The sequence below is a fragment of the Dermacentor silvarum genome, chromosome 8 (genome assembly GCF_013339745.2).
Source record: "Dermacentor silvarum isolate Dsil-2018 chromosome 8, BIME_Dsil_1.4, whole genome shotgun sequence".
In the NCBI taxonomy this organism is placed as follows: domain Eukaryota; kingdom Metazoa; phylum Arthropoda; class Arachnida; order Ixodida; family Ixodidae; genus Dermacentor; species Dermacentor silvarum.
In genome coordinates this window covers 32,757,059-32,783,259 of record NC_051161.1, presented here as the reverse complement: position 1 = coordinate 32,783,259, position 26,201 = coordinate 32,757,059, and the positions used below count along the sequence as shown (strand labels likewise).

Here is a 26,201-nt window from a genome sequence, read left to right as displayed (position 1 = left end):
CAGATGCCCAGCCGTTGTTCTATTGTGTAAGTTGGCTTTGCTGCAGTGCGTTTTCTGCGCTCACGGACGAATCAGTGAGACATAAAAAGCCTTCGCTTTAAACAATATATACGCTAAACTTCCATAGCGATTCATAATTACATTAATACACCCTTTTCCCCTTCCCATCCCTCCAAATAAACCTCGAGTCATTATTTAAATATATCACTGCGTTAGCAGTTAAAAGATGGGAACTGGGTTTGCTACGACCGTCCATATTTTCCGTTACAGCGTCGTCACTATCGTTAAGTCATCTTGGGACGAGAAGCAAGCAAAGCGTTCGTCGCCGAAATTCGCTGGGCGTCCGTCATCGTACTGTGGCGCGTTTCTATATACAGGGTGTTCTAGCTTACGTTAGCCAAGCTCTTCAACGAAAAAAAAAAAATTAAGAACACGGTACAAGATACAATTTTAGGACCTACGGTGTTCAGTATTCAGACATCTGAAAATCAAACACACCAAGTTTTATGATTCTATCTTGCACGATATTTTCTTAACCGTTATTTTTTTTCCTTTTCTGAGAAGCTTGGCTAACGTTAGCTGGGACACACGATATACAAGCTCAAGCCCGTCGTGTTTTGTGATTCAACACAATTTCATGCTGAATAAATGTTATGCTTTCTCTGCAAGGTGCACCATGGTGGCCGAGGGACGCGTTCGTCACTGAAAACTGCAGCGCGTCTCCTGTCATAATGCGCCATTTTGCCCTGCTGGTCCATGAAAGCTTCGCGTACACCGATTCCCACAGCGAGTGGGAACTCCGCATTTTTTTTTTTTTTTTTTTTTCACGCAATGAAACGGGACTAAGCTGCCTCACATATGCCAAGTTTTTCTCCAGAATTGTCACTTCTTTTTTTTTTTCTTGAATTATCGGAATCAACACCCTCCCCTTCACCTTTTCGCTTTCAGTCGCTAAGCCACGCCATTTTTCATGCAAACGCACGGAAATGTCGAAACAAATCTCACAGGCCACGTGACGTTTTCCTCCGAATGGGGCGTCCCACTGAGAGATAACGAGCCTCACCTTTTCCTGCACAATGAGTTCTCGGCGACCTTCGCAGGGTGAGAGGTACGCCGACGTGAAAGCGGTCAGCGCACGCTGCGATGCTCGCTCAGGAAAAAACAGTCGAGGCCATTTTTGCGTGCAGTTACGAAGTCCCACGGTGGCGCCGAACACCGTATTTTGAATGCGACGATGGTCAGAGGAAAAAAATCGCGCGTGTCTCAAGCAGAGTTGTTGGTCGAAATTTCACGGCGTGAGAAATATGGTCTGGGTGGTGTAGCGTTGCGTCCAACGGACGCGTGCGTATATTGAAAATCTAGAAGGCACGGCGAGCAACCGCGGTTGAACGCGATTGGCTGAAACGCCGCCGGCGACGCTCGACGCGCTTTGCAACCGCTGTGAGAGTACGCCGCGCCACCTAACGCATTTTACGCTAACTTAACCTAACACGATTTAACCTATCGTGGGCGTAACGTGGAGGCAGTAATCCTCACGGCGTGACATCAGAGCGTCGCCGGCAGCGTTTCAGCCAATAGCGTTCAACCGCGGTTGTTATAAGGCCCTTCTCGATTTTCAATATACGCGCACCGGACAACCTGACTGCGTTCGAGGCGCATGGGTGCTGTCCACACTTGTGCATAAAGGCGAAGATGCCCAATAGTACAGGGGGCGTTCGAATAGCAAAATTCCAGAATAAAATCGAATACGAACATATGAAATAAAAAAAGGAAGCGAGCTTTGAATATCGAATTGAATATCAAATATTTTCTGACTTCTAAACAAAGTGAAATATAAAATTTGCGCGGAGTGCGTCTGGTAAAACATTATCGGGTAGACTGTATCGGGGGACGCAGCCGGAGTGGGTCACGTGACACGTCTTGTGCGTGCTGCTGAGGGTGCGTATAGGCACCAGAGAAATAACGTAACCAAATACACAAGCGACAGTTACTTAGCACATTACAAAGCTTACATATGTTTAACTTATGATACCGCTAGAGGGGGTCCAACGGTGTAATCTTGCAATCATGCTCGTTCCCTATTCGTAGTGGGCGCGAACTGGCGTCCGTCTGTCTTCCTGCCCGAGTCACTTCACGCCATTTCAGAACCCTACGTTAGAGTGTACTATAATTGTACCTAGATATGTGTCGAACGTGAGGGCGCCATAGCGGAGCAATCGGCAAATTTCTGCAACAAGCTGCACACTTGTAAGCCTTATAACTCCTGCATGAGTTATTTTCCTAAACATGAATTCCCACCAAGTGGCCCAAGTTTCTCTTCTAGTACAGACCTGCATGAGCGCACAGGTTTGAATTTGATGGATTATACCTATATGCTGTGGCTGAGTGATCTCTCTCAAACGCGACCACTCCTGCTCGGATCGACAAACTGCTGAGCTACGCCTCTCTGAATGGCGAGCGAGGGGCTAAATTTAGCTCCGATCGCGTCATGCGTGGCGCGACAAATGGCGACATCTGTGCACGCGACTCATGCATGATCGAGTAATGGCATTTTCCCTTTTTTTAATCTACAAAACGATATCAAAGTAAGGCACGTGGGTACTCCGCAGTTCGAACAGAAAGAAAAACGATCGTCGACAGCCTGCAAAAGGGTAGTCTTACACACAGGGCCTTCGAAAACATTGTTTTCCCCGGAGGGCCCGCGGCAATCAGGAGGAGAGTGCAACTTCTGCTGATTGCCTTCCTGCGAGAAACGGGGCCCATCGACAACTGGTGACACACCCCTGATCTCAACTCATCAAAACTGAGAGCTGGGCGAGTACGTTGGTGTGGTTTCCATCTTAACAAAACAAGGTATCGCGAAAAAGACATGGGCGATCTTTTAAGTGCTGTCAAATATTGGGCAATTTTAGATAGCTATAATGACCGAATATGAGTCAATAGCAAAGACTACTCGATTCGTGTGCCAAATATTGAATATTCGCACACCTATACACAATAGGTAGGAACCACAGCGCACATTAAGTAAAATTGCCATTTGCAGTAAAACAATGTTTTCCGCGGTCCTTTTGCCCAGAACGCCTTGTGTGTTTCTCACTTAATCAGCTATCTGCGAAGGTGCCTGTGTTTCGAAACCGTACTCAAAAAGCTCCCTGCGTCATAATCGGTGCGAGAGTCGGAGTGCGCTGGGCGACGCGTTCGAAACGTAACGGGAAGCGCTGCATTTCGCGCGTATCGTATTGCCGTAATCTTACATGCCGGGCTTGTCGTCGCGTTTAGCCTGGCGCAGCCAATAGCTGTCCGTGTGACGCGCCTCGCTGCCCTATCGTTCACTTTCCTCGTCGGTGGGTATTTATGTCGTGGGAGGCTTGACGAGTGTGAAACACACCCATTTCATACTTGAGATTCCCGAGTCGTTGCGAAGAAGCTGAATCGAAGGCAGTTTTTAGTTGTTGGATGGGAAACGCCTGTCTGCTCTCACAGATCTTGAGGCAGGAACTGCTGCTAATATCTGTCGCAATTAGGCGTCGGCTGCAAGCACGTTAACCACGCACTATCGGAGATAGGCGACATGTCTTCACCTCCGGCGCCCTCACCGTCGACAGTTGCGCAGCTTTACAACTACTTCTGGTCACGAAGAGACCCTCGCACCGAGGGATGGGGCGGCATAGCGGACTCCAGGTTCGTGCTGCCTTTGCTGCTGGGCTACATATACTTCGTCAAGGTCGGCGGCCCGCGTTGGATGAGGGATCGCAAGCCGTTCGAACTTAAGTGGGCCGTGCTGACGTACAACGTATTCACCGTGATCGCCAATGCCTATTACGCGGTGCGAGTGTTTCAGGTGGCGTACCTCTCGGGCCACTACAACGTGCTCTGCCAGGGCATCGAGTACGACAACCCCAGCGAGAGAGACCTGGAGATTATGAGGCTAGTCTGGTGGTACTGCCTGGTTCGAGTCGCCGACTTCCTGGACACCGTGTTCTTCGTGCTGCGCAAGAAGAACTCGCAGATTACGTTCCTGCACGTGTCTCACCACGCGTTCATCGTGTTCAGCGGATGGTTCTACATGAACTTCGGCACCGACGGGCAGCCGGTCATTGGAGTGAGCGTCAACGCCCTCGTGCACGTCATCATGTACTCGTACTACTTCCTCGCCGCCCTGGGTCCCTCGGTGCAGAAGTACCTGTGGTGGAAGCGCTACCTCACCCAGCTGCAGATTGTGCAGTTCGTTGGCCTCATGATGCACATGTCGATAACGCTATTCTACGACTGCGGATACCCGAGGCCTCTGGCCCTCTTTGCACTCAGCCAGGGCTTCTTCGGCCTTGTGCTGTTCGTAAACTTCTACGTCAGAAACTACGTCCTCCGGATGACACGGGGGAAAGAAGTTGGCGCCGTACGCAAAAGGGACTAGGGCCGCAGTGCTCAGGACTAACGTGCGCACCACGTGACGGACGAAATGCAGTGCGCAACACACTTCGCTGCCAGTATAGGACAAACGTGCGCTGTGGGCTTACGCCGAACTGGGACGCTTCGGAAGTGCCAGCGATTTACAGCGATAGCACCAGCACAATTTAAACGCTGGAAAGGGCGGCCAACCAACCGTTGACCAAGGAATACGTCTTGACCAGGCTGAACTTGTGCAATTGTCTTATTTCAGCGAAGTTATGAACTGGTACTTATCCCATTCTCCGCAGCGTCGAATGGTGCCGAACATGATTTCGGCACCAGCGCTAGGACCAGTCTAGGATCAGCCACTTGGAGTGGCGGATGACGAGAATGCAAGTAGAACTGACCAGAAGGTCAGTTGCTATCACGCGTGGTATGTACATATTTGCAACCTTACCTTAAGCTCTTGGTAGAAAGTGTCTCTTTTACTCAAGCGATTGTGATAGGTCTAATTTGATTATTTCCATTTTTTTATATCTACATTGTTCTCATTATTTGTGTATGTGGCGTGTTTTCTTTTGTTTTTTTTTTTTAAGCTACAATTTTGGGATAGCGGGCGCTTCAGCAACCAAACTTCCCGTGCTGTCACAGTTCACAGACAAAATAAAAAAGCGTCGGGCAGTAATGATGCAAATATGTTATCAGAGTCCGGCCACTGATTAATGGTTCATGCGAATGAAAAAAGAAAAAGTACAAATCGCAACGCCCTGCGAAAATCGATGGTACGCGAAGCATTTTACGGGTAACTGGCTATATCCGGTATTGTTTGGGGCACCGCAAAGTGTTACCAGGTGGACCAACGTGTTTGTGTAAATCGCGTAGTTGTGTGTGTGTGTGTGTGTGATGACAGCAACAAGATGTCGACGACGACGATCGTATAACGGCAATGCCAGGATTCCTCTGAGTTGTGAATGCGAAAGCAATAATGTCCAATTGAACGCCACTGGGCAGTTATTCGAGTTATGATCGAGGGTGACGTGGCGTTGCGGCGATGCCCTCTCTCCTCACGCATTACCGCGGCAGCAGATGTTCCCTTTCGTCCGCTCTGGTACGTTGAGGCCCGAGCAAGCAAGCGTGCTCGTGACGTGGCGTCGCAGCGAATGGAAGTTTCGCTATCTACAGTCGTCGCAGGCTTTTCCGCTCAATGGACTATTGGACGGTCTCGCATAAAAAAAAAAAAAAAAAAAAAAAAAAAAAAAAAAAAAAAAAAAAAAAAAAAAAAACGGTGTCACATTTCAAGATTTTGCTTTGCCCAGAAAATAAGTGCCAGTGATGTTTTAAGTAAAAGTCTCTGCTGCGCTTTACATATAATTACAATGAAAGCTACGAAATTATAGTGTCAATTTGACTGCGACGTGAAAATAAATTGAGAGATGCTTGCGCCTGCCCACGGGCATGTGTGGCTTGTCAACATTAGAACCGATATCACCATCATATTTGGTTCCTTTTATTTGATATATATATATATATATATATATATATATTACATTATTTATTTTTTGCCGGTGTAAGGCGCCACTCATGCCTGAAAATGTAGTGGACTGGAGGGGGATTCGACCTTACGACCTTCAGATTAGAAGCCGAGCGATCCTGAATTCTTGTTCCCTTGCCAGGCTATTTAACATTATCTTCGTCTTCTGCATATTAATCTTCAACCCCACTCTTACACTTTCTCGGTTAAGGTCCTCAATCATTTGCTCCACGCCTCTACCCGGTTATCGCATGACTGTCGCAAAAAAAAAAAAAAAATTAACGACGGTTGGTTTCGAGCCAGATTCCCTCAGCTAGATACTCTAATCATTAGACCACGGACCCACGTCACACAGCTTTAACTCCCACCATCATCACCACTTATACATCTAAATGTACTGTTTTCGTGAAATAAAATGATCTATTCAACATTGTAAGAAAGTTCCTTTAATACCTCTTTATCTATATAAACCTCTCTATACAGATTTAATTGATTATGAAAAAGCATTTGATTCAGTACAGATAGCAGCAGTCATAGAGGCATTGCGTAATCAAGGAGTACAGGATGCATACGTGAATATCTTGGCAAACATCTACAAGGATTCCACAGCTACCTTGGTTCTCCACAAGAAAAGTAGAAAGTTACCTATCAAGAAAGGGGTCAGGCAAGGAGACACAATCTCTCCAATGCTATTCACTGCATGCTTAGAAGAAGTATTCAAGCTCTTAAACTAGGAAGGCTTAGGAGTGAGGATCAACGGCGAATATCTCAGCAACCTTCGGTTTGCAGATGACATTGTCCTATTCAGCAACAATGGAGACGAATTACAGCGAATGATTGAGGACCTTAATCGAGAAAGTGTAAAAGTGGGGTTGAAGATTAATATGCACAAGACAAAGATAATGTTCAATAGCCTGGCAAGGGAACAAGAATTCAGGATCACCAGTCAGCCTGTAGAGTCAGTAAATGAATACGTTTATCTAGGTCAATTACTCACAGGGGACCCTAATCATGAGAAAGAAATTTAGAGAAGGATAAAATTGGGTTGGACTGCGGCAGACATTGCCAAATCCTGACTGGGAGCTTACCACTGTCGCTGAAACGAAAAGTGTACAATCATTGCATTCTACCGGTGCTAACATATGGGGCAGAAACTTGGAGGTTAACAAAGAAGCTCGAGAACAAGTTAAGGACCGCACAAAGAGCGATGGAACGAAAAATGCTAGGCGTAACGTTAAGAAACAGGAAGAGAGCGGTGTGGATCAGAGAGCAAACGGGGATAGCCGATATAATTCTATTTGACATTAAGCGGAAAAAATGGAGCTGGGCAGGTCATGTAATGCGTAGGATGGATAACCGGTGTACCACCAGAGTTACAATATGGGCACCAACAGAAGGGAAGCGCAGTCGAGGACCGCAGAAAACTAGGTGGGGTGATGAAGTTAGGAAATTTGCAGGGGCAAGTTGGAATCAGCTAGCGCAAGACGGGGATCGCAGGGAGAGGCCTTCATCCTGCAGTGGACATAAATATAGGCTGATGACGATTTGAAATATATTGATAGTGTTCAAAGAGTTCAAAAATACATCTGAAAAGCGCCATTTCTTGCATCTTTGTAACAGGCGGCGCAGCGTTAATAAAGCGAGCTTTTCCCCCTGTATAGCTGGTAGACACTTTGCAGCAACCACAACATCTGAGTTCGTGGCTAGCAAGGAATGGGGTATAATTATAGTCAGCTTAACGCTGTTGCAAATACAAAAGAAGATGCAGACAAGCGCACGTGCATACGTAGACTTTGCTGTGAACGTTTGTGTTAGGTCACCTTTTAATAACGGTCGCACGGCCTGGCTTGCGAATCACGTATGGCGCTAAGACGCAGAATAGGCACGTTAAAAAAAAAAGAAAAAAAAGAAAACCAGCCCAGTAAGTAAGTCTTCCTGAAGTATACTAGACAAAGAAGCGTTGCCACACAAGCTCTGTAGCGTCACGTTAAGTATGTTACAGCGAGGTTATTTTTTTTTTCGCTGTCACGCAACAGTGGAAGACCAAGGAAACAAAATGAAATGAAATGACAGAGGCCAGCAAAAGAAATGATCATAAGTGACATCCAGACACATTGTTCGGTTCCCGGGTTCAACGAGACGTGGAAACTGTTAAACCACGAAGAAAAATCAACGAATGACCTCGAGACGATTGCGGGATTGCGTTTCCCTTTTTTTTTTTTATATATAGCGGTGGGATACCTGCGACGGCAGGTTCCGAAACGGTGGACGGTAATAACTTACGACGGCACGGCTATTATGAATGTAAAGATGCTTTGTTCTTTCATCTCAGAGTGAGTAGGAATTTTTCATAACGCCAGTTCGAAGTTACTCACCTACACGGTCTTTCTTGGCGAATTATACACCATGCACTTGGCATCTACGCCCACAGATGGTTTGCTTATGAAAGTGTATTTTGTAAAAAAAAAAAAAAAAAAAAAAAAAAAAAAGAAAGGGAAGGCGATTGTACGTTTAGTTGAAGTCGACGGTAGAATATGTCTTCCTGGGCTAGTCTGGACTAAGAATGGTGTGTACGAACCATGACATAAGAGAGTTCTAGAAAAGGGGCCCCAAAAGTTTGAGGCACCAAAGAACAATGCGGGTGTTAGCGTTGGGGCATGCAGGGGCGAAGAGTTTTAGAATAGGGCTTTGCGTTTGCGAATAGCGTCTTGCGCTTGCAGCGCCACTACGGTGTCAAAAAACTATTTAAATATTAAAATAAACTATACCATTTTATGATAAGAAGAGCAATTTTGACTTTCGTGTTTTTGCGTCTAATTACAATTTAGAGGTTATTCTATTAGCCGCAAGCGATTTGTTGCGCTTAATTTTGAGTAACCAACTTTACGTGCCTTCACCAGCCAAGTTAATCCATGTTAGGCCTACGAGCCAGGAAATCGACAATCGAATTCGGAATCAGCGGCAGTCTTATGAATCAATCTTCATTACACACGTTATAGTTGAGAGAAAGCGATAACCGCAGTCACTTCTCCTATATATACCTTACGAACTTCACGCGTTACCATGAATCGAGCCCAGTTTGGTGTTCGGTTCGAGCCGTCACTTCGATGGGCGCCGCCATGTTTGTTGACGCAAAGCTTTTGGGGCTCCCGCTGAATCAGTGAAATAGCGTGTCCGACGCAAAACCCAAAAGCATTTGCGTCTCGCGCATGCGCATTGGCTTCGACGCTATTTCATTGGGGCCTCAAAATGTTTGGGGCCCCTATTCTAAAACTCTCTATAATGTACTGTGAGAGCCCCGCTGGAGTGACAACGTTCGATCGACGCCAACTATAGAGGTTGAATTGCCTTCCAGCTTTCTGTCATCAGTTATCATCATCACCATCGCCAGCAGCAGCGTAGTTACAATAATCATCCCAATCATCATCATCATAAGTATCATCATACACCCAGTGGCCCCAGGGGCACGTACCGTAAAACTGCCCTATCTCCGGGATCGGCCCACAAAAGGGGCTAGAAACCGACGTCCCGATACAAAATGTGGCGGTAACTCGCCAAGGAAAACATTGCATAAAAAAAAAAAATCGCGCAAGGCTTACGGGCGCACAACCAGTCTCATGTTTTCCCTCTCCCTGATTACAGGATGGCAAACTGGACGCAATAATGACTAACGCTCGTGCTTCGTGCTTCCACCTCATCGCCTCGCGGCCCCGGCTGATGGACTAAAGCTCCGAGTCGCAGGCTACATATGTGCCTCACACCGCCTGCCACATTGTCACGCAGCCGAATGCGACCAATTAGGACTAATCAAGTGGCCGTTTCTGACGTTTATCCTATCGTCATAGAATAATGTACACTGACATTAATAATAGAATTACATGTATCGAAAAAAAAAAAACACACGTGCTGAAGAAAAAGAAATGCACTGGTCGAACTTTCTCCTGTACCAGTTTCGATAAGACGCACCACACAGCGCCATCTGTATAGCTTTGGGTATTATAAAAATTATATATATATATATATATATATATATATATATATATATATATATATATATATATATATATATATATATAGAGAGAGAGAGAGAGAGAGAGCGGCATCAAGCTTAACACTCCGCATCACCGAACCATGAACACCTAAAGCGGTTGAATTTAACGCATTAGTTCACAAAGTTAACGTGCACTAATTACTTTTCTTAAGTAAGGAATGCTTTTATCCGAAAATAATTTTAACGTTCTACAACAAGTTATTTATATAATCATGCTGTTCTTGGTGCCACAGTACCACAATACACATATACGTATAATAGAGGTGTATTCTTTTATTGCCTAATTACAGAACTGAAATGTCTTGATTTATCCGTTTAATGAATTATATATATATCCGATTTTCGGAAGTTTTGTCAGAAAAACGAAAGAAACGTAGGGCTGCTTGCGACATGCTCTAGAACACATATTCTTTATTTAGGTGCGAACATTTCCGTTAAACTCTATTAAACGGCATCCGAATGGCGGCATTTCTGCATTTATCATGAATAAATCTTCGAATAAGGGTGGGCCAAAAAACCTTCTACCTAACAGAAAGAGAGAGAGAAAAAATAAAGATAGCGAGAATGAGTAAATTAAATGGCGCGGACATTGTAATTAACACCACCAAGCGTAATAAGTCGCGATCACCCTTGAGAAATTAAGAAACGGAAAAAAAGATCGGCGTCAGCACGCGCATTTGCCAACTTGAGGGTCTCGGCGCTTGCCTCACTCAGGGACAACCGAGTCTTATGCCATATAGGACAATGAATCGTTAACCTTGAAGGAAGGAAAATAAAATACAGGCGGCCCTCCCCCAAAGTGATGTGCGAGGAGAAAACGGGGGCACCACGGCTAAAGGAGGAAAGCATAGCGAGGGAAATGAGCGCAAAGAATGGCTGCCTATACGTCATGCTATAGTTGCTTTTCTTCCTTTCATTACGAAATACCTGTTAGTTTTACTTACATACCAAATTCATTATTCGATCAGCTCTTAATCTCTACCACTCCTGGATAGTTTACAGTATCTTACGGTGTTTTCGGCTAGTCGATCCAAGGCTCTGCCTTGAAGCAGCCGTATGTGGAGTCGCTCTCCGCCCGAGCCCGAGCCAGAGCGCCTGAGCCAACCACGCCTATCGTAGAGCGACGGAAACGGATTCATGGGCAACTTCCTCAATTACACCACTGCAGCACGGCTATTTACAGTACAGACCCGTACTCAAGTACTGACTTAAGATTTCGCCGCTGAAGAAACGGAAGTGGCGGGCGTCACGTGATCGGAGCTCGACGAGATCTCGGAGCGGCTCCGAGCGCTCTGGACGGGATCCAATCACACGGAGGAACCTCGCGAACACCAGCCGAATACGAAGTCACGTGTCAGAGCGCTCTAGCCTTCAATAACGAACCTCTAGCCTCGTGCTGAAAGGGCTTCAAGTATCGGTTCTACGCTCTATTTGACCATCACCAGTGTACAAGGAATGAAGGAATGAACGACTCGTTAGTGAACGAAATAAGGTACTATTTAATTGAGCTTTGCGTTTTAAGAAGGCGCCCCTAGCTTACCAGAGCGAGCACTATACCATAAGGCTATCGACTTTATCTAACTGACTATATACTGAGCGAACGCAAGCAGTAGCTCTTGTCGCGTTTGATGAGCTCGCTATAAGAACACCAGAATATTCACACTACATGGGAACATTAAAACACATTACATGACGGCGGCTCAGTGGGTGTTCTGCTGCTGACAACGAAGGTAACGGGTTCGATCTTCGCCCGCGGCGGCTGTACATGAAAAACAACGGCGTCTCTGATGGGTCACGTGTTGACGTGATACCTTGAAATCAGCGAATAACTGAATCATGACTCAGTCAGAGGCTGTCATGAGTATAAGTATAAGCACGTCGTCATGTACGGCCGAGCAAGTGGCCATTGCCTTGGCCCTCCTGGACGACAAACAAGCCAATATCTTCAGCGACTCCAGGGAAACCATCCACGCCTTCAGCATTGGCGCCGTGTGTAAGGAAGCCTCGACGGCAAAAGCATCGCCACCCACACTCTCACGTGGTTCCCCGCTCACATGGGATCCATCATGGAAGGCCCCGCAAACCTCAACGAGCTGGCCCACTCCAAGGCGCGAGGTCTCGCTTTCCGCAACCATGGAGAACTCCCCGGCCGGCCGCAGTGGTGGAGAACAGAGATCAACCGACCACATAACGAAATTACGCAGCATTTTTATCTCGGCAGGAGAGCCTTTCCCCTTCCTCACAAGAAGTTAAATAGAGCGCAGGCATTGACCCTCAGATTATTGCAAACAGGCTCGCATCCCAGCCCGGCTTTATTGCACAGGCTTTATCCCGACACTTTGCCAGTAGTTCTTGCAGGCACTGCAATGACTTCGCTAGCCTAGACCATATGCTCGGGCGTTGCCCCTCGTTGCGAGGCACGGAACAAATCAATGAGGACAAGTGGCTCTTCGCTATCAAGAGCCCCGATGCCGGGGCGCAACTATGGGCTGTTCAGAGGGCCCACGATGCGGCGGTCGGGCATGGCCTGACTGTCCCAACGTGGGAGCGGCCCGCTGCGCGCTGAGTCGCGTACCCCAGGACTTTCATTAAAGTTTTACATCCATCCATCCATACCATTGACAATGTTCCTATATGTGGCTACAATCCACGTTGTCAAGTTCTGGTTTTTCGTATTACCGTCCGACTGAATCAGCGACAAGGAGACACAGAGCAAATAGTTTAATAAATAAGAGGACGAGAAAACCAGTTGTTGATGCAGTATAATAGTTCGCTGGTTTTGTTTTGCAAAACGTAAGCAAATGCCAGCTGACGCTGCAGCTATAATGGCTGCCTTGGCCTTGCCAAGTGACATAAAAACGGAAAGATGCTGATGACGCCTAGTGAAGAAAAAAAAATGCGCTCGCCTTAAACAAAAAGAAATAAATAAATAAATAAATAATAATAAATAAATAAATAAATAAATAAATAAATAAATAAATAAATAAATAAATAAAGAAAGAAAGAAAGAAAGAAAGAAAGAAAGAAAGAAAGAAAGAAAGACCATCGAAGAAGCAGGAAAAGAAGAAGCGAAAAGCAAGAAAAGATCGTGTTGAGTTCCTTTATTCTTGCAGGTTGTTGGACAGAATACTAAACAGCCAGGAAGGTTTTGCTCGGCTGCTGGTTTAAGTTTCATTTTCTGACCTTCCAAAGCACTTGTTTGTGAGGTGAAGGAGCACAGCGTGCCGAAATAAGCTTTGTTAACAAAAACGAACTTTCTGGCAAGGTTAGGCGCTTGAAAGTAGCACCGCCTTGTATCCTGTTATCATTTAGCTAAATTTTATATAGCTTTTCCTTGCTCCTCCGTGAAAATGTAGACAGAAATCACGTATAATATATTCCGAGCAACTTGGTGGCAACAGCGGCAAACAAGCTAGCCACGACAAACAGAACGATAAGGAGCACCCGCGACTGAAAGCTCACAAGAGAAAGCCCCCCTGGCAACACCTGTGATACCTCGCATTTCACGCAATTATATGTCGCTTTACACTTGCCAACCGACACTTTGGGTATTTCTTCTGTATATTATTTTTGACAGGAAAAATGACTGATGTCGCGATGACGCACGCGGCGGCAACAAAGCTTGCTTGGGCAGGTGGCCTTCATTTGGCTACGGCAGGAGCTGCTGGTAAATCGTTCAACTGTTTCTTACCAATAGCTCGCTGGATGATATAATGCACAAAGCGTTATTGCATGAAATTATGAGGCAAATAACAAATACAATCCAATAGAAAGCGAGAGGAGCCAGGACTACAGTGCGCAGAAAACGCTCCCACGTACGTTCTTTTTTTTTTTTTTTTTTTGTTCCTGTCATGCATGGTGTCCACTATAGTGGGCATTTTAGAAAATGAATTCCACAGAGAGAACTAAGCTTCACTCTGCCATAATATTTGCAGGTCTTGCCTGCGAAGGGTTCTTTTATCGCGTGCAGGCAGTTGTATGCACCAAACCGAGTTGGGTAAAGACGGTGTTTGGTGGCACCTACTAGGGCAGCTATAGAAAAAGTTTGTTGTCCACTGAAGGAAGGAAGGAAGAAGGAATAGACGGAAAGAGGTTAGCCAGTTCCCCGACCGGCTGGCTACCCTGTGCTGGGGAAAGGAAGAAAGGGGAATGAAAGATAATAGAAAAGAGATGTGAAAAAAAATTGAGAATACAGCAGTGCTTAAAGTCTGTCTCTGAGACCAGTTCTCAGCAAGAAGCGCAACAACGCTTTCCTTCTGTGCTGAGGACGGTCTCGGCCAGTGTCCCAGGACCCTTTCCTCTGACAAAGGGCGTTTATCAAGTCCGCCTAACACTCGTGAAAGTTGACACTATGCACAACAGCTTCTCGGAAGCACTAAACTTGCTCCAAGAAATCGCCGAAATTTGTCCACTGTAGTGGACAGCATGCCACGAAGGGGCATATACACAGTCCCCCAGATCATAAGAAGTCAACAAACAATGCCAAGATCATGTCAATGGCACGATATACTTCAGAGGCGCTGTAGTGGAGGGCTCTAGATTGATTTTGATCAGCTAGGTTTTAAACGCGTATAGAGAATTCCGAGTATATTTAGGTGCACACTGTTAAGCGTGCACGTAAATTAACTCGTACGTATCCGGCCGTTCTTGCATTCTAACTGCATAGGACAGCTCGGCAACAGCTCGTCTGAACTCGTGAAGCATTTAAGCTCGAACTGCAGCCCGGAAAAAATCCTTGGCTTAGGATTATCACTTCTTGAAGGTTGTTTTACAGACTAATATGATACTCAATTAAAAAAAGAAAATAAAGAAGGAAAGACATGCACAGCCAAGGTGGCTTTTGACTGAACTTATACTGAATCGTTGCGGCATGTCTAACTTTTCGAGCCACCTAAACTTAGGCGTCGCCTGCGCAGTATATGGGCCATTGACGAACATTCAATATTGGCCGTTGCTTATTAAATGATAAGTAAGTAATAATAATATAGTAATAATAAGTGATAAGTAAGTAGGAAAGTAGGCCACCGATGGGCCGGCTGTGTCAATTATGAAAAACAAGCTCCAGCGACTAAGGGCATACTCGGCGAGAGCATGCGATATCGGTGAAACCGACGGCTTGCAACTCGGCGAGGTTCTACAACGGTTCGACCAAAAGGTGGCTTCACGTTTAAAATACACAGGAATCAATGCGAATGAACGTTCCGTGCTTTTGGTGGTGCCGATAGTGTGGCGCTATATCCACAAACGCCAACCACTGCCGCCACTGAGGCCGCGTGAAAGTGACTTGTAAACCACACTTTGAGTGCTGATTTAAGACATGCACTCACTTTTGCTTTGGACAAAAAAAGAAAAAAAAAAAAAGAAAAGAAAAGAAAAGAAAGAAAAAGGAAAGAAATTGGAGGACGCTTTAAGCTTTGCCTTTAAGAGTGGAACGCGATATCATTCAAAGGTCCTTGACTGCTTCTCACGCTTCCCGGCAACTGTAGCTTACGTGCCCGTAATGTTTACCGGGAAACGCTGGCGGTGAATGCTATGCACGAAGGCGCTCTTTCTGATAGTAACGCGGCCTCTTGCGTGGGCCGATCTTCTGTTACTGTTTCGCACTTTTAATATTTCAGTCTGACAAAATGTTGTCAGACTGAAATCACGGTCATGAAACAAAACACCGACAGCGCGTGCCTTTTATGTTAAATAAAAGGCACGCACTGTTTTGTTTCATGACATTTGTTTGTGGGCTGTCATTCCCAAAATTCCGAGGCGAGTAACTTTGTAAAAGATGTAAGACAAAGTGTGAGCAACTTTAGTAGTAAAAGAAGTATTTAGTGTCTGCGGAGGGCCTGCGTGGTTGTGGTTCAGTATGGTGTTTCGCCAAACGACGGTCGGCGCCGACAGCGGATTTCTTTGCGAGGCACAAACGGCTGCAGCACTCAGTTCCGAGCCTCCGGTTTTCCCGACGCTTGACACGAGGGAACACTAGGTCCGTGTTTTTCTTCTTCTTTTTCTCCTTTGATATCACCATTAGCTCAGTAGCACTACGCTGCTCAGTAATTTAGACGTGTGGCCGGGGTGGTGAGAATGGTGCCCAGCCGTTATGAAGCCAAATAACAACCTCATGGCATGCGCTGTGCGCGGATGGATGCCGTAGCGTGACAGGATTTCCCCCACCGGTCTTTATTTTAGCGTAAAGGTTTCGGTTCTTTTTTTTTTCTTCTTCTTTTTTTAAGCATTCGGGCCTCCTTTCTTGTGTACAAAACGCTAATCTGTGTAGAAGAAGCATGCCAGAAGCGTCAGGCGAGAAACCCAGGTCCATTTCAGACATTGTGTCCCAACGATGAAAACACAAGACTTTACATAAATGTGGCGAAAACGCATTAGCACGACGTTGCGAGTAGCCGCTGTGGAATTCGTGTGTAACCCGAGCCCTCCTCGCCCTGCGCTCCTCCTCCCCCTTCTCTCCATCTGACGCGTGTAGTCCGCACGGCGCCTTGTTTGGCTCGCATTTTCTTTCCTTTTTTTTTTTTTTTTGTTCCTGTAGCAGTCAAGGGTCGTGCGAGCGGCGATTTGCGGAGTACGCATGTTGTCGCCAGTGCAGCCTATTTAGAAAAGCTTCAAAAGTAGTACCGGCGCCGTGATGTCACCGCACTGCCTCTCTCCATCTCCCACTTTTGAGAGGCACGAATTTCAACGTACAAAGGTGGTTGTTTCGACAGACTGCCCCACACTTTTACCTTCCATTATCACTTCACTTCCCCACACCTCGCCTTTTCTTTCTTTCTTTCCTTTCTTTCTTTTCTTCTTTTTCTCGCGGAAAAAACCGGCAGCTAAGGTTTATAAGTGTTGACGAGCCTCTTCGACCAGGGAGAGCGAATCAAGTGTCCCCGTGATCGCCCGTCCGCTGAGCTCTCGGCGCAGCTGCAAAGCACGCGAGCATTCGCGAGGATCGGCTCACATTCAGGGAGGTGCCAACTCGAGAACGAACCGAGAAGGACATCGCCTGCATCCAGCAAGCATCGGCAGCGCTGTAGGGAAAATCCACTAGAATCGAGAAAGAGGCCGTTCGCTGGCGTGTGTTCTTGCGTTGTGAGTGCGGACACGATGGTCTCGCCCGTTCGCTCCGTCACGTCTCCCTTCACCGACCTGTACGACTACTTCTGGTCTCAGCGGGACCCACGAACCGAGGGATGGGCCTTCATCACCGACGCCAAATTCACGTTCCCGCTGTTGATCGGGTACGTCTACTTCGCCAAGGTGGCGGGCCCCCGCTGGATGAAGGACCGCAAGCCGTTCGACCTCAAGTGGGCAATACTGACCTACAACGCTCTGACGGTGATAGCCAACGCTTACTTCGCCGTTCGCTTACTGTCGCTCACTTACGTGGGCGGGAACTACAACCTCTTCTGCCAGGGCATCAACTACAGCTCGCCGAGCGAGACGGACATGACCATCCTCAGCCTCGGCTGGTGGTACAGCTTCGTGAGGATCGGCGACTTCATGGACACCGTGTTTCTTCGTGCTGCGCAAGAAAAACGCGCAGATCACGTTCCTGCACGTGATACACCACTTCCTGGTCGTGCTCAGCGGCTGGTTCTTCATGAACTTCGGCGGCGACGGCCAGCCCATCTTGGGCGTGTGTGTGAACGCCTTCGTGCACGTCATCATGTATTCCTACTACTTCCTCGCCGCCCTGGGACCTGCGATGCAGAAGTACCTGTGGTGGAAGCGCTACCTCACCGAACTGCAGATTGCGCAGTTCGTCGGGCTCATGATGCACATGGCCATCACGCTGTTCTACGACTGCGGTTATCCCAAGTTCCTCACGATGCTGGCCCTGCCGCAAGGCTTTCTGGGATTGGGACTCTTTATCAACTTCTACATCAAGAGCTACAGGGCGCAGAGGAAGCTCCACGTAAGCGCCGATAAGCTAAAAAAGCACGACTGAGTGTACGATGTTTCAAAGAAGAAGAAAAAAAAAGAGACATAGAATACTACGACGGCAGTAAAAGAAACTTTAGGGTTAGGATTGTGTGTAAAGATTTAGGTGTGAGAAATGGTTGTTTCAAATGAAGCGCTCGGAACTGTTTGTTCCGTCTCCATTCTACCTGCAATATCGAGAGCCTGCGTACATTTTACAACAAATAGGGTTTTGCGCATTCCAAGACATGCGAGAGTCGGATTTCGTTACAGTGGTGGTGCAGCAAAGCACTTTTTTTTTTCTCGGACTCATCTTTCGTTACCCTAGTTGACCTCATTTTTTCATCGCCTTCTATCATTTGCGCGGCCAACATCTTCACCGACATCATCCACAAGAACGTGGAAGATCTCATCGCGAGCCTTGTTTTGTGACTGACCATTGTGGGCATGATTATGTTGGATCATTCGACGTGCGCTGCCAACTATAGGAAACTCGTTGCCCACAGACACATGTTCTAAGATCACAGTAATTGAGAGTGTTGTGATTTCAACTTGATAAGAAGTGTCGATTGAGTGATCTGCATATTTTTTCAGTATTACTGGCACTTAGATTTCGCGAAGTATGCAGATCCTGTCGGACTTTTTGTAAAGTTTTTGTTGAGTGTTAGCGTTCGGCGTCAGCCGGAAGAGAACGACTTCGCGGCGGGTGATGCTACACTTTTGATTTATCGTTCTGAAAAAAAAAAGAAAAAAAAAAGCGCGCACATTGCTTTTTCACCGAGTCTTTGAATGTTCCTGTAGCCGCAGTATGTGTTCCTGTGCGGCCTTATAGTCACAAGTGATGATCAATAAAGGCATCATAATAGTTACCGATTGTGTGTCTGTTATATGTCCCTGACAACGTATACTTAAATACGAGAAAGCCCCGCAAGGAAGCCGACTTCACAGTACGATAATCGACCAGCGGCAAGAGATTCTGCAACACTTCCCGTCGATACAGCTGTCGTCTCGTTTTCTTCCTGATCTCAGTCGCCCCTCGACGGTGAAAGCGCAGTCGATCATGCTCGTTGAATACCACATGTGTAACATGCACAGGAGAGAGCAAGATAAACAGGAGCGTCGGATAATCTGGAACAATTACAGCTGTGACGGCAATCCCTTCTTTGTAGCGCATCACATGGATCACGCGAAGGCTTTTCAATCTGCTGCAGGTCAGATCGGAATAGCATACTTAAACAATTAATTATCCGAGGCCTGTTTGGGTAGGTAGTTAAGTGGGAGGGGGTAGGGCTAACAATGGGTCAGTATGGTAGTTTCACATGCGAAAACACAATGAGTTTATTATATCTTTGTCACAAGCCTGGGGCGGACAAACCCAGTCTTCGAATTACGCCGCCGTATTCAATACGGATGGCTGGCATTTGGCCTGGAATGTCTTATACTCATGTATAAGGTGTCTCCACTTGCACACTCAAAACCTTTCATTTGACGCGGCGATTGCAGGCGGTCTATAGACCGCTGACGGGCGAGGAAATCGCCCGTCAATGGCGTATCCTGCTCTGGCCTGAGTTAAAAGAGCTATAGGTAGGTGTAGCTGGTACACCAAGTGGAGAAGTTGGAAACATTTGCTTCCTGCTACTTCATGTCAGTTTTATATTTGGGCTAATGCGTTGAGTCATGATAATTATTTGAGATAAATAAAAAAAAAACTGCTGATGGACATGGAAAGATAACGAAAAATAAAGGACTAGTGGAGGACGTGTTCTGGGAAGAAAGTAATCTTCCAGCCACGTGCACGTCGTCAGTATACTGAGGCTAGGCCGCACATAAAAAAAAAAAAAATACACCCGTCTAACACAAACAAGTGACCAGGGGGAGGGCGTTGTGGATGGATGGTCACCACACACACACACACACACACACACACACACACACACACACACACACACACACACACACACACACACACACACACACACACACACACACACACACACACACACACACACACACACCACACACACACACACACACACACACACACCACACACACACACCACCACAGCACCACGCACGCACACACACACACACACCACACACACACACACACACACACACACACCACACACACACACACACACACACACACACACACACACACACACACACACACACACACACACACACACAGGTGTTATGCTGGGAACATGAATCGAGATTTGCAGTAAGTTCTCTATATGTGAGAGCTTATTGGCCTGCATTTTCCCTCAATAGCGTCGTCATCGATTGACTTTCGTGCGGATGCAGACACTCTCGCCAGCAACGGAACGGGTCAGACAGCACCATTCTATGATGCTTTTTGATAGGCCTGTCCGGACACCCCGGCGATACTACATTGCCCGGTGCCGCACGTCCCGACCTGAGTGAAAACAACACGACGCGCAAGGACGGCACGTCGCGCACGTAACGTGCCATCGGTAACGATGCGAATGGCGGCAAGCGAGGTGCAATTCACTCACAGTTCGCTCCTTCTTCTCTTGCTGTCCGAAATATGCCCCTGCGCCGATGAAAGACGAGCGATCGAAGAATGTCACGCTGCGCCTTCAAGTCAGGAGGCTAGGCGGACGCTACGCTGCTGATCGGTCTGCAAAAAAGAAAGCGAGAATGAGTCATAAAATATTCAAAACAAAACTTGTCCCAGCTTTTGATCATAAATAGCAACAACACGCGGAGGCGCGCGAAGATGGAGATTAAGAATCTACTGTTTTTTGTTTCTTTCATTTCTTTTTCTTTCTTTCCTTTCTTTTCTTTTTTTTATGATCGGGCTGTAAGCTTTCTCACTCTCAGGATATAATTATGTTGACGCTTCACAAACAGAGCACGGGGTATGAAATGCACATGCGCATTTAGTGGACTCCTACGTGTGTACGTTTGAACCACGTTCGCACGTAAACCGTACAATTGCGGTTCCTTTAAAATCTGCAAGACAATTAACTGCTGCTGCCCGGTACGGTTCGAGGCTGGCGCAGTTGACCCGGGAATCCGAACCTCGCAAAACGCAGCCGTGATATTCTGTTGCGCCTCAACACTGTGTCTGGTGAAGGCAACAAGTAAGCCGAGAGAAAGACACCCCGTTTGGGTCTACCGACTTCTGTAAGAGGACTGCCGCTTTTCCGAGCCCGCCTAGGTTCGATGCTCTACGATTCGACTCAGCTGCGTGGAAGGAAGCGCCCTCTCCAGGCTGACCATACTCAATGTAAGCTGCCTGTGTTTAATTTCGCCTCATTTCGTGCTACTTTCTGCGCCTCAATTTATGTAACTGTGTGATTTTGTGTTTTCTCTCTTTAGGGTGTCGTTGTGTGTTTTGTGTGACCTCTGTAGTGGAGGAGGAGGAAAAAGAAGGAAAGGCAGGGAGGTCAACCAGAATCACGTCCGGTTTGCTACCCTACACCGGGGAAGTGGTTTAAAGGGATGAAAAGAAAGAAAATACACTTAGTATGTACACGTGCGGTTGTCCAACAATTCACAAGTCGGTCACTTAATACAGTCGACTTCATGAACTGTAACAATACCCGCGTCGCTTTGCAAGTCTGCGACGCGTGGGGCCATCGCCCACGAATCTCTGTCTCTGAAAATGGTCTGCTGTCTAATCCACGAATCACGGACTTCCTTTCACTACCAAAGACCACCAAAGTGTATGAAAAATGCAACAAAGAAAACGGAAACACGCCTTGCGCGCTCCGCGTACATGCTAAACACGGAGGTATTGCGCCCACGTCTATTAAGAGATACGACCATGGGTCAACAACGAATGACACGAAAGGTTGCACGCTTTATGGGCGTAAACAGAGCACCCGACAGGCGCTTCCGTCAGCTGCGTGTTATTTGGCACCCGAAGGTCAAATGCCGACCGAGCAGAGGGCGAGCGCGTTCTACCCCTTCCTCCTCAGCTTCACTGCACTGCATGCTCCTAAAGCGCACGTCGCCCTTATTGGCGGCGCGGCCGACCCACGCACGACCAAAGGAGCTATTATCTCCGCCGCCCAAACACGCATCCTATTGTCGAGTCGCCAACCTCTATATTAGGCTACAGGGACACACAACAGCGGGAGAAATCCAATAGAGGCACGCGCATACGCCGTATTTACGCAAGTGCAAGTCGATACCTGTTTCGAAAGATGATATGAGAAGAGGCCTGTCGAAGTGTGTCTTTAGAGCAGGCGTGCTTTGTGTGGAAGTGTCCATTGACTTCCTGCTAATCTAGTACAAAGGACGTTACCAGAAAAACGTGCTCCGCGGTCTTGCCACTACGCTGGTGCACAAGGTCACGGATTCGAATCGCAGCAGCGGGGACAACATTACTATCGTGTACCCGAGTACATAAAGCACCCGTGTACATAAACTTAGGTGCACCTTGAAGAAGCAAGGGTGGTCAAAATTATCCGGAGCCCTCCACTAAAGCCTCTATTATAGCACCTGTGTTGATTCAGGATGTTGAACTAAATCAATCAATCAATCAATCAATCAATCAATAAATCAATCAATCAATCAATAATAATCAATCAATCAATCAATCAATGACTGAGCCACCGAGAACGGGGTAAAGAAAAGTGATTCACACTATATGTTCAAACCGTATGCCTCCAACGCCCGAAGCGCAGAGCTTCGATAAAAACGTAATGGAATAAAGGCAGTAGCTGCCATTGACAATGTTCAGTCTGCATGCAACAGCTCGGTCTGAAGGTCAGGAGGTGACCAAGCACGCAAACAGTCCCAACAAGCTAGGACGAGAGGTTGTGCGGCGTATGGAATGAACTGTGTATTTGCATGTATTCTTACGTGGTACACAATGCAAGCGGAGGTGCTTCTCTATAGCCAAATAAAGCTATTTAGAACTGATGAGGCTGTAAATTTTTACTACTACATTTACAACTTCTTTTGCTTTCTCCGGAAGTGACAGCACATAATTTATTGGCTTACGAGCGTGCGATTCGAGGATAAATTCGGGGAAAACAGCGTTGAACCTACTGTGTAATTCGCGCGATATTAAAAGCGACTGAGCGGAGAAGCATGATGCATTCGCAACAACAAAAGAAAAAAAAGTGACAGCGGGGAAAAAAAAAGGGGGGGGGGGGCGACATCAGTCGAGGGAAAACGTCGCAGGTGTCAGAGCAAAACTTGCTGCGTACTGCTGCGACCTCTGCTTATAAAAAAGAACATCTCAAGAAGGACGTATTGCATTGCATTTGATATCGCATTTGCTCCGTGCCACAGGAGTTTGCGCACCCCAGTACGTAGATTGCCACTGCAGAGCGACACATACGCTCTTCAACGGCCCGCACTCCGCAATATGTTACCCAATAAACATGTCGGGCGCAAACATAACGGCAGCGGAAGCCTTTCAAAGTCACGTCGAGTTTTCGTTGTATTTTTTGAAAGCTGCCACACCGCCGCCTCTGTTGCACCGTGAGTGCTTATCGAACAGCGCGTGCATGTTTGTCTAGCGAAGCCATTCACTTGTTTGCAGAGTGAATTGAGGCGCTCCGGAAACTGCCATGGTGCTCCGATGATTGCGTACAGTGCGGCTAAGAAAAAAAAAAAAAAGAAAGAGAAAACTGGAGGCGACCCTAATCTTTGACTTAGCTGTCTGGTAGTGGCACTCGCACCTCGGCGTTTGTGTACCCTGGTGTATTCCTTGGGTTAACTGTGTTTTCCTTGTGTTAACTTTGTGTTATTAAGTGAAGTATGACAAAGACACAGAGAATGCTGGTGAATTCTTGATGTAAACGATGTAAGCTACACTACACTTCACTAGGCCCGGCGTCCTTGTCGTCTACTTCCATGGCGAACGGAACGGGCGGAAAGCCGAACTCGGAGGAGTGACCGAACGGAACTGGCGGGAAACCGCCACGCACGTGGAGCCAAACCACCGAGCTTTGGTGTACGGCAATTAGTGATTTCTAATTATTTTCCAATCATTCCTCTCGCTTAACTAGCTCGATTTGTAACTAAACGTATGCTCTGATGTCATATCTATCATCAACATTAAGTAGAACCATCGATATGCTACAGTTTTTACTTTTTAATGATTTATTTTGAATTTCGCACAAACCGGAAGTTGTTGGTCGACCGGAAGTCGCTGCTTAAAAAACAAGAGTGTCACTCTCTGCTCGTGCCACGAAAAACGTTCTCGGGCTCCGTTCGCATCGCATTTTACAGCAAAGCTGTTTATTCGGACCCTGTGCCGTCGTTGTCAGACTTCGCTAAAAAGGGGATACGTGACCAAGCGGGAGAGGAAAGGAAAAGAAGAGCTCAACAGGGGGAAAGGGGTTGGAGTGACCCCTTTCCCCCTGTGAGAGGGTACAGATGAAAAGGAGAACGGAGAGGGGGGTTGACGTAAGTCGCGCCGTCCAACACTCGCGTTGGAGGTCTCCAGGAAATCAGGAACCACAGCGGTAAATAGCTCTCCGAGTTTGACCTCCGATTCGGTCGATTCTAGCTGGACTTTACAGAAGGGCGCGCAATTTTCGCGAGACCGAGTCTAGGTGTTATTCTTCACATTCTCGCCTGTTCAGAAACACAGAGTTCGGATAACTTGCCTGCCGACCTGACTGTCGTGTGTTTTCTGTACGGTTGCTTCATTTCAAAGCGCTTGTTCGAAGCCCTTGTAAGCATCAAGCTTTGAGAGGTTATCTGAATCTCTCGGCGTACCCATACACATTTAGCAAGTGGATTTACTTTCACAACGGCTAGACTTGCCACGGGCAAATTTTTCGCTCGCTTTTCATAAATAACCCACATGTACACGTAAAGCAAATATTAGGCACGGATGTTACAAGTGAAAATCTTCGTGAATACGGCAGCCGTCTAATAACCAGCGCATACTAAATAACTGCATAGCAAAACTATATTGCGTAATGACCACGAAGAAGAGAAAACGAACTATTATAGTCGCTATCATCAATACCACCACCAACAACGACGACGTAACACATGACAGCTGCGCTGGCTATTAGCAAATAACGCTCAACGTAGTGCAAGAGTCGAGCAGAAAAAAAAAAAGTCATTTTGCAAGGACCAACAACGCGCTCGGTTCCTGGCGCACCTGCCATGAATGGCGCAAGATATCTGCGTGATAACGTCCAGCCTTCCAAAGCCAAGAGATAGACCATCAAGAGGAAAGTGTCTGTAGAAAGGCGCCGCATCTAATTTAACTTTGGCACCCTATAAACGCAGGCGGTGTCTCTGCGAGTGCATTGCCACTGACATGTGGCACATTCGTCCCCACGTGTGCTGCAGTCCTACGAGGCCGCGCAGGCGAACGTCTGGGCCACAGAAGTTCGTTGCAGTCCGAAAGTGCAGGTATAGGTTCATCAACGACCTTGCTCGTGAAGATAAAGGTCGGCGCAAAGTACCGCGTGTGTCTTGGTTGTTGCGTAGCCAATTACACCAGTTTAATTACGCTCATTGAGAGCGGCTGGCGTGACGCTGCGCCAAACTTTCTCAAACAATGGCGGATTAAACGCTCGAGGGGCTTTCCCGGAACTACGATCACCAGCGAATCGCGTTCGTGGCCTGCGGACATCGTAAACACGCCGCACTCGGTAAACATGGTCCTCTCTCTCTCTCTCTCTCTCTCTTCTTTTTTTTGGCTATGGCATGCTTAGTGCGCGCTTGTCCGCGCATAATTGTGCCGGCAACGTGTACCTAACCTATACGGAAAATTTTGTTATCGCGTGTACACGCCACCGGAGGAGAAAGAGAGCGGGGCGGAGGGCACCTTGGTCTATAAATAAGACGACATATATTTGTACGTGCATTGTGGCCGGAACGCACGTATTCTTATGAGATAAAGTCGTGGCTTGGGGCGAGGAAAATAGGAACACGGAGCTCGCGCTTTCTCGGAATTTTCGCTATCTTTGTACGTTTATCCAAGCCACAGCGTCATCATGAGCGATCTGAACAAAAAACAAGCCTTTGCGTTGCCTCTCACAACATGAACTGAGAAACAAAGGGAAGACAAAAGAAAGGTTAGGTAAGGGCTACCGTAAATTTCCTACGCACTTAAGAAGCAGGAGTTATCTGACCCGTCATTAAGTGTTTAGTGAATGCCATGTCGCGGTAACACATCGCTGAAAATGGCGAGCGTCGACACTTTTTGTTTAACCCTTTTTATGGTGCATTCCCTAGGTCAAGAGAAGGGATGCATATTTCATCAGGCAGCGCATTGAATGGCTCGTAGATGGATCATTAAAAACAATAAAAGATAAGCCGAAATGACAAAGATTTGGGGTGGTAAAAAGCTGTCTGCCAAGTGTG

General features: G+C 46.9%; 2 protein-coding genes and 1 pseudogene across 3 annotated transcripts in view; 2 read left to right on the top strand and 1 right to left on the bottom strand.

The window, feature by feature from the left end:
- The window catches only part of LOC119460983 (uncharacterized), a 108,685-nt gene that overhangs the window by 33,307 nt on the left and 49,177 nt on the right, over positions 1 to 26,201 (bottom strand). For both annotated transcript variants that reach the window (XM_037722148.2, XM_049673262.1), the window contains exon 2: positions 20,402 to 20,526. The gene's annotated coding sequence lies outside the window, so the exon portion shown is untranslated. The remainder of the gene's footprint in view (positions 1 to 20,401; positions 20,527 to 26,201) is intronic.
- LOC119460982 (elongation of very long chain fatty acids protein AAEL008004) lies at positions 3,280 to 4,999 on the top strand. Its single transcript, XM_037722147.2, has one exon. It carries the CDS (start codon positions 3,572 to 3,574, stop codon positions 4,412 to 4,414), a length of 843 nt encoding a protein of 280 aa, XP_037578075.1. The 5' UTR covers positions 3,280 to 3,571; the 3' UTR covers positions 4,415 to 4,999.
- Positions 16,841 to 18,751, top strand: LOC119460980 (elongation of very long chain fatty acids protein AAEL008004-like; annotated as a pseudogene).

What these genes read in the sequence shown, in the direction of transcription:
- LOC119460982 (XM_037722147.2), top strand. Translation starts at nt 3,572, where the DNA reads ATGTCTTCACCTCCGGCGCCCTCACCGTCGACAGTTGCGCAGCTTTAC.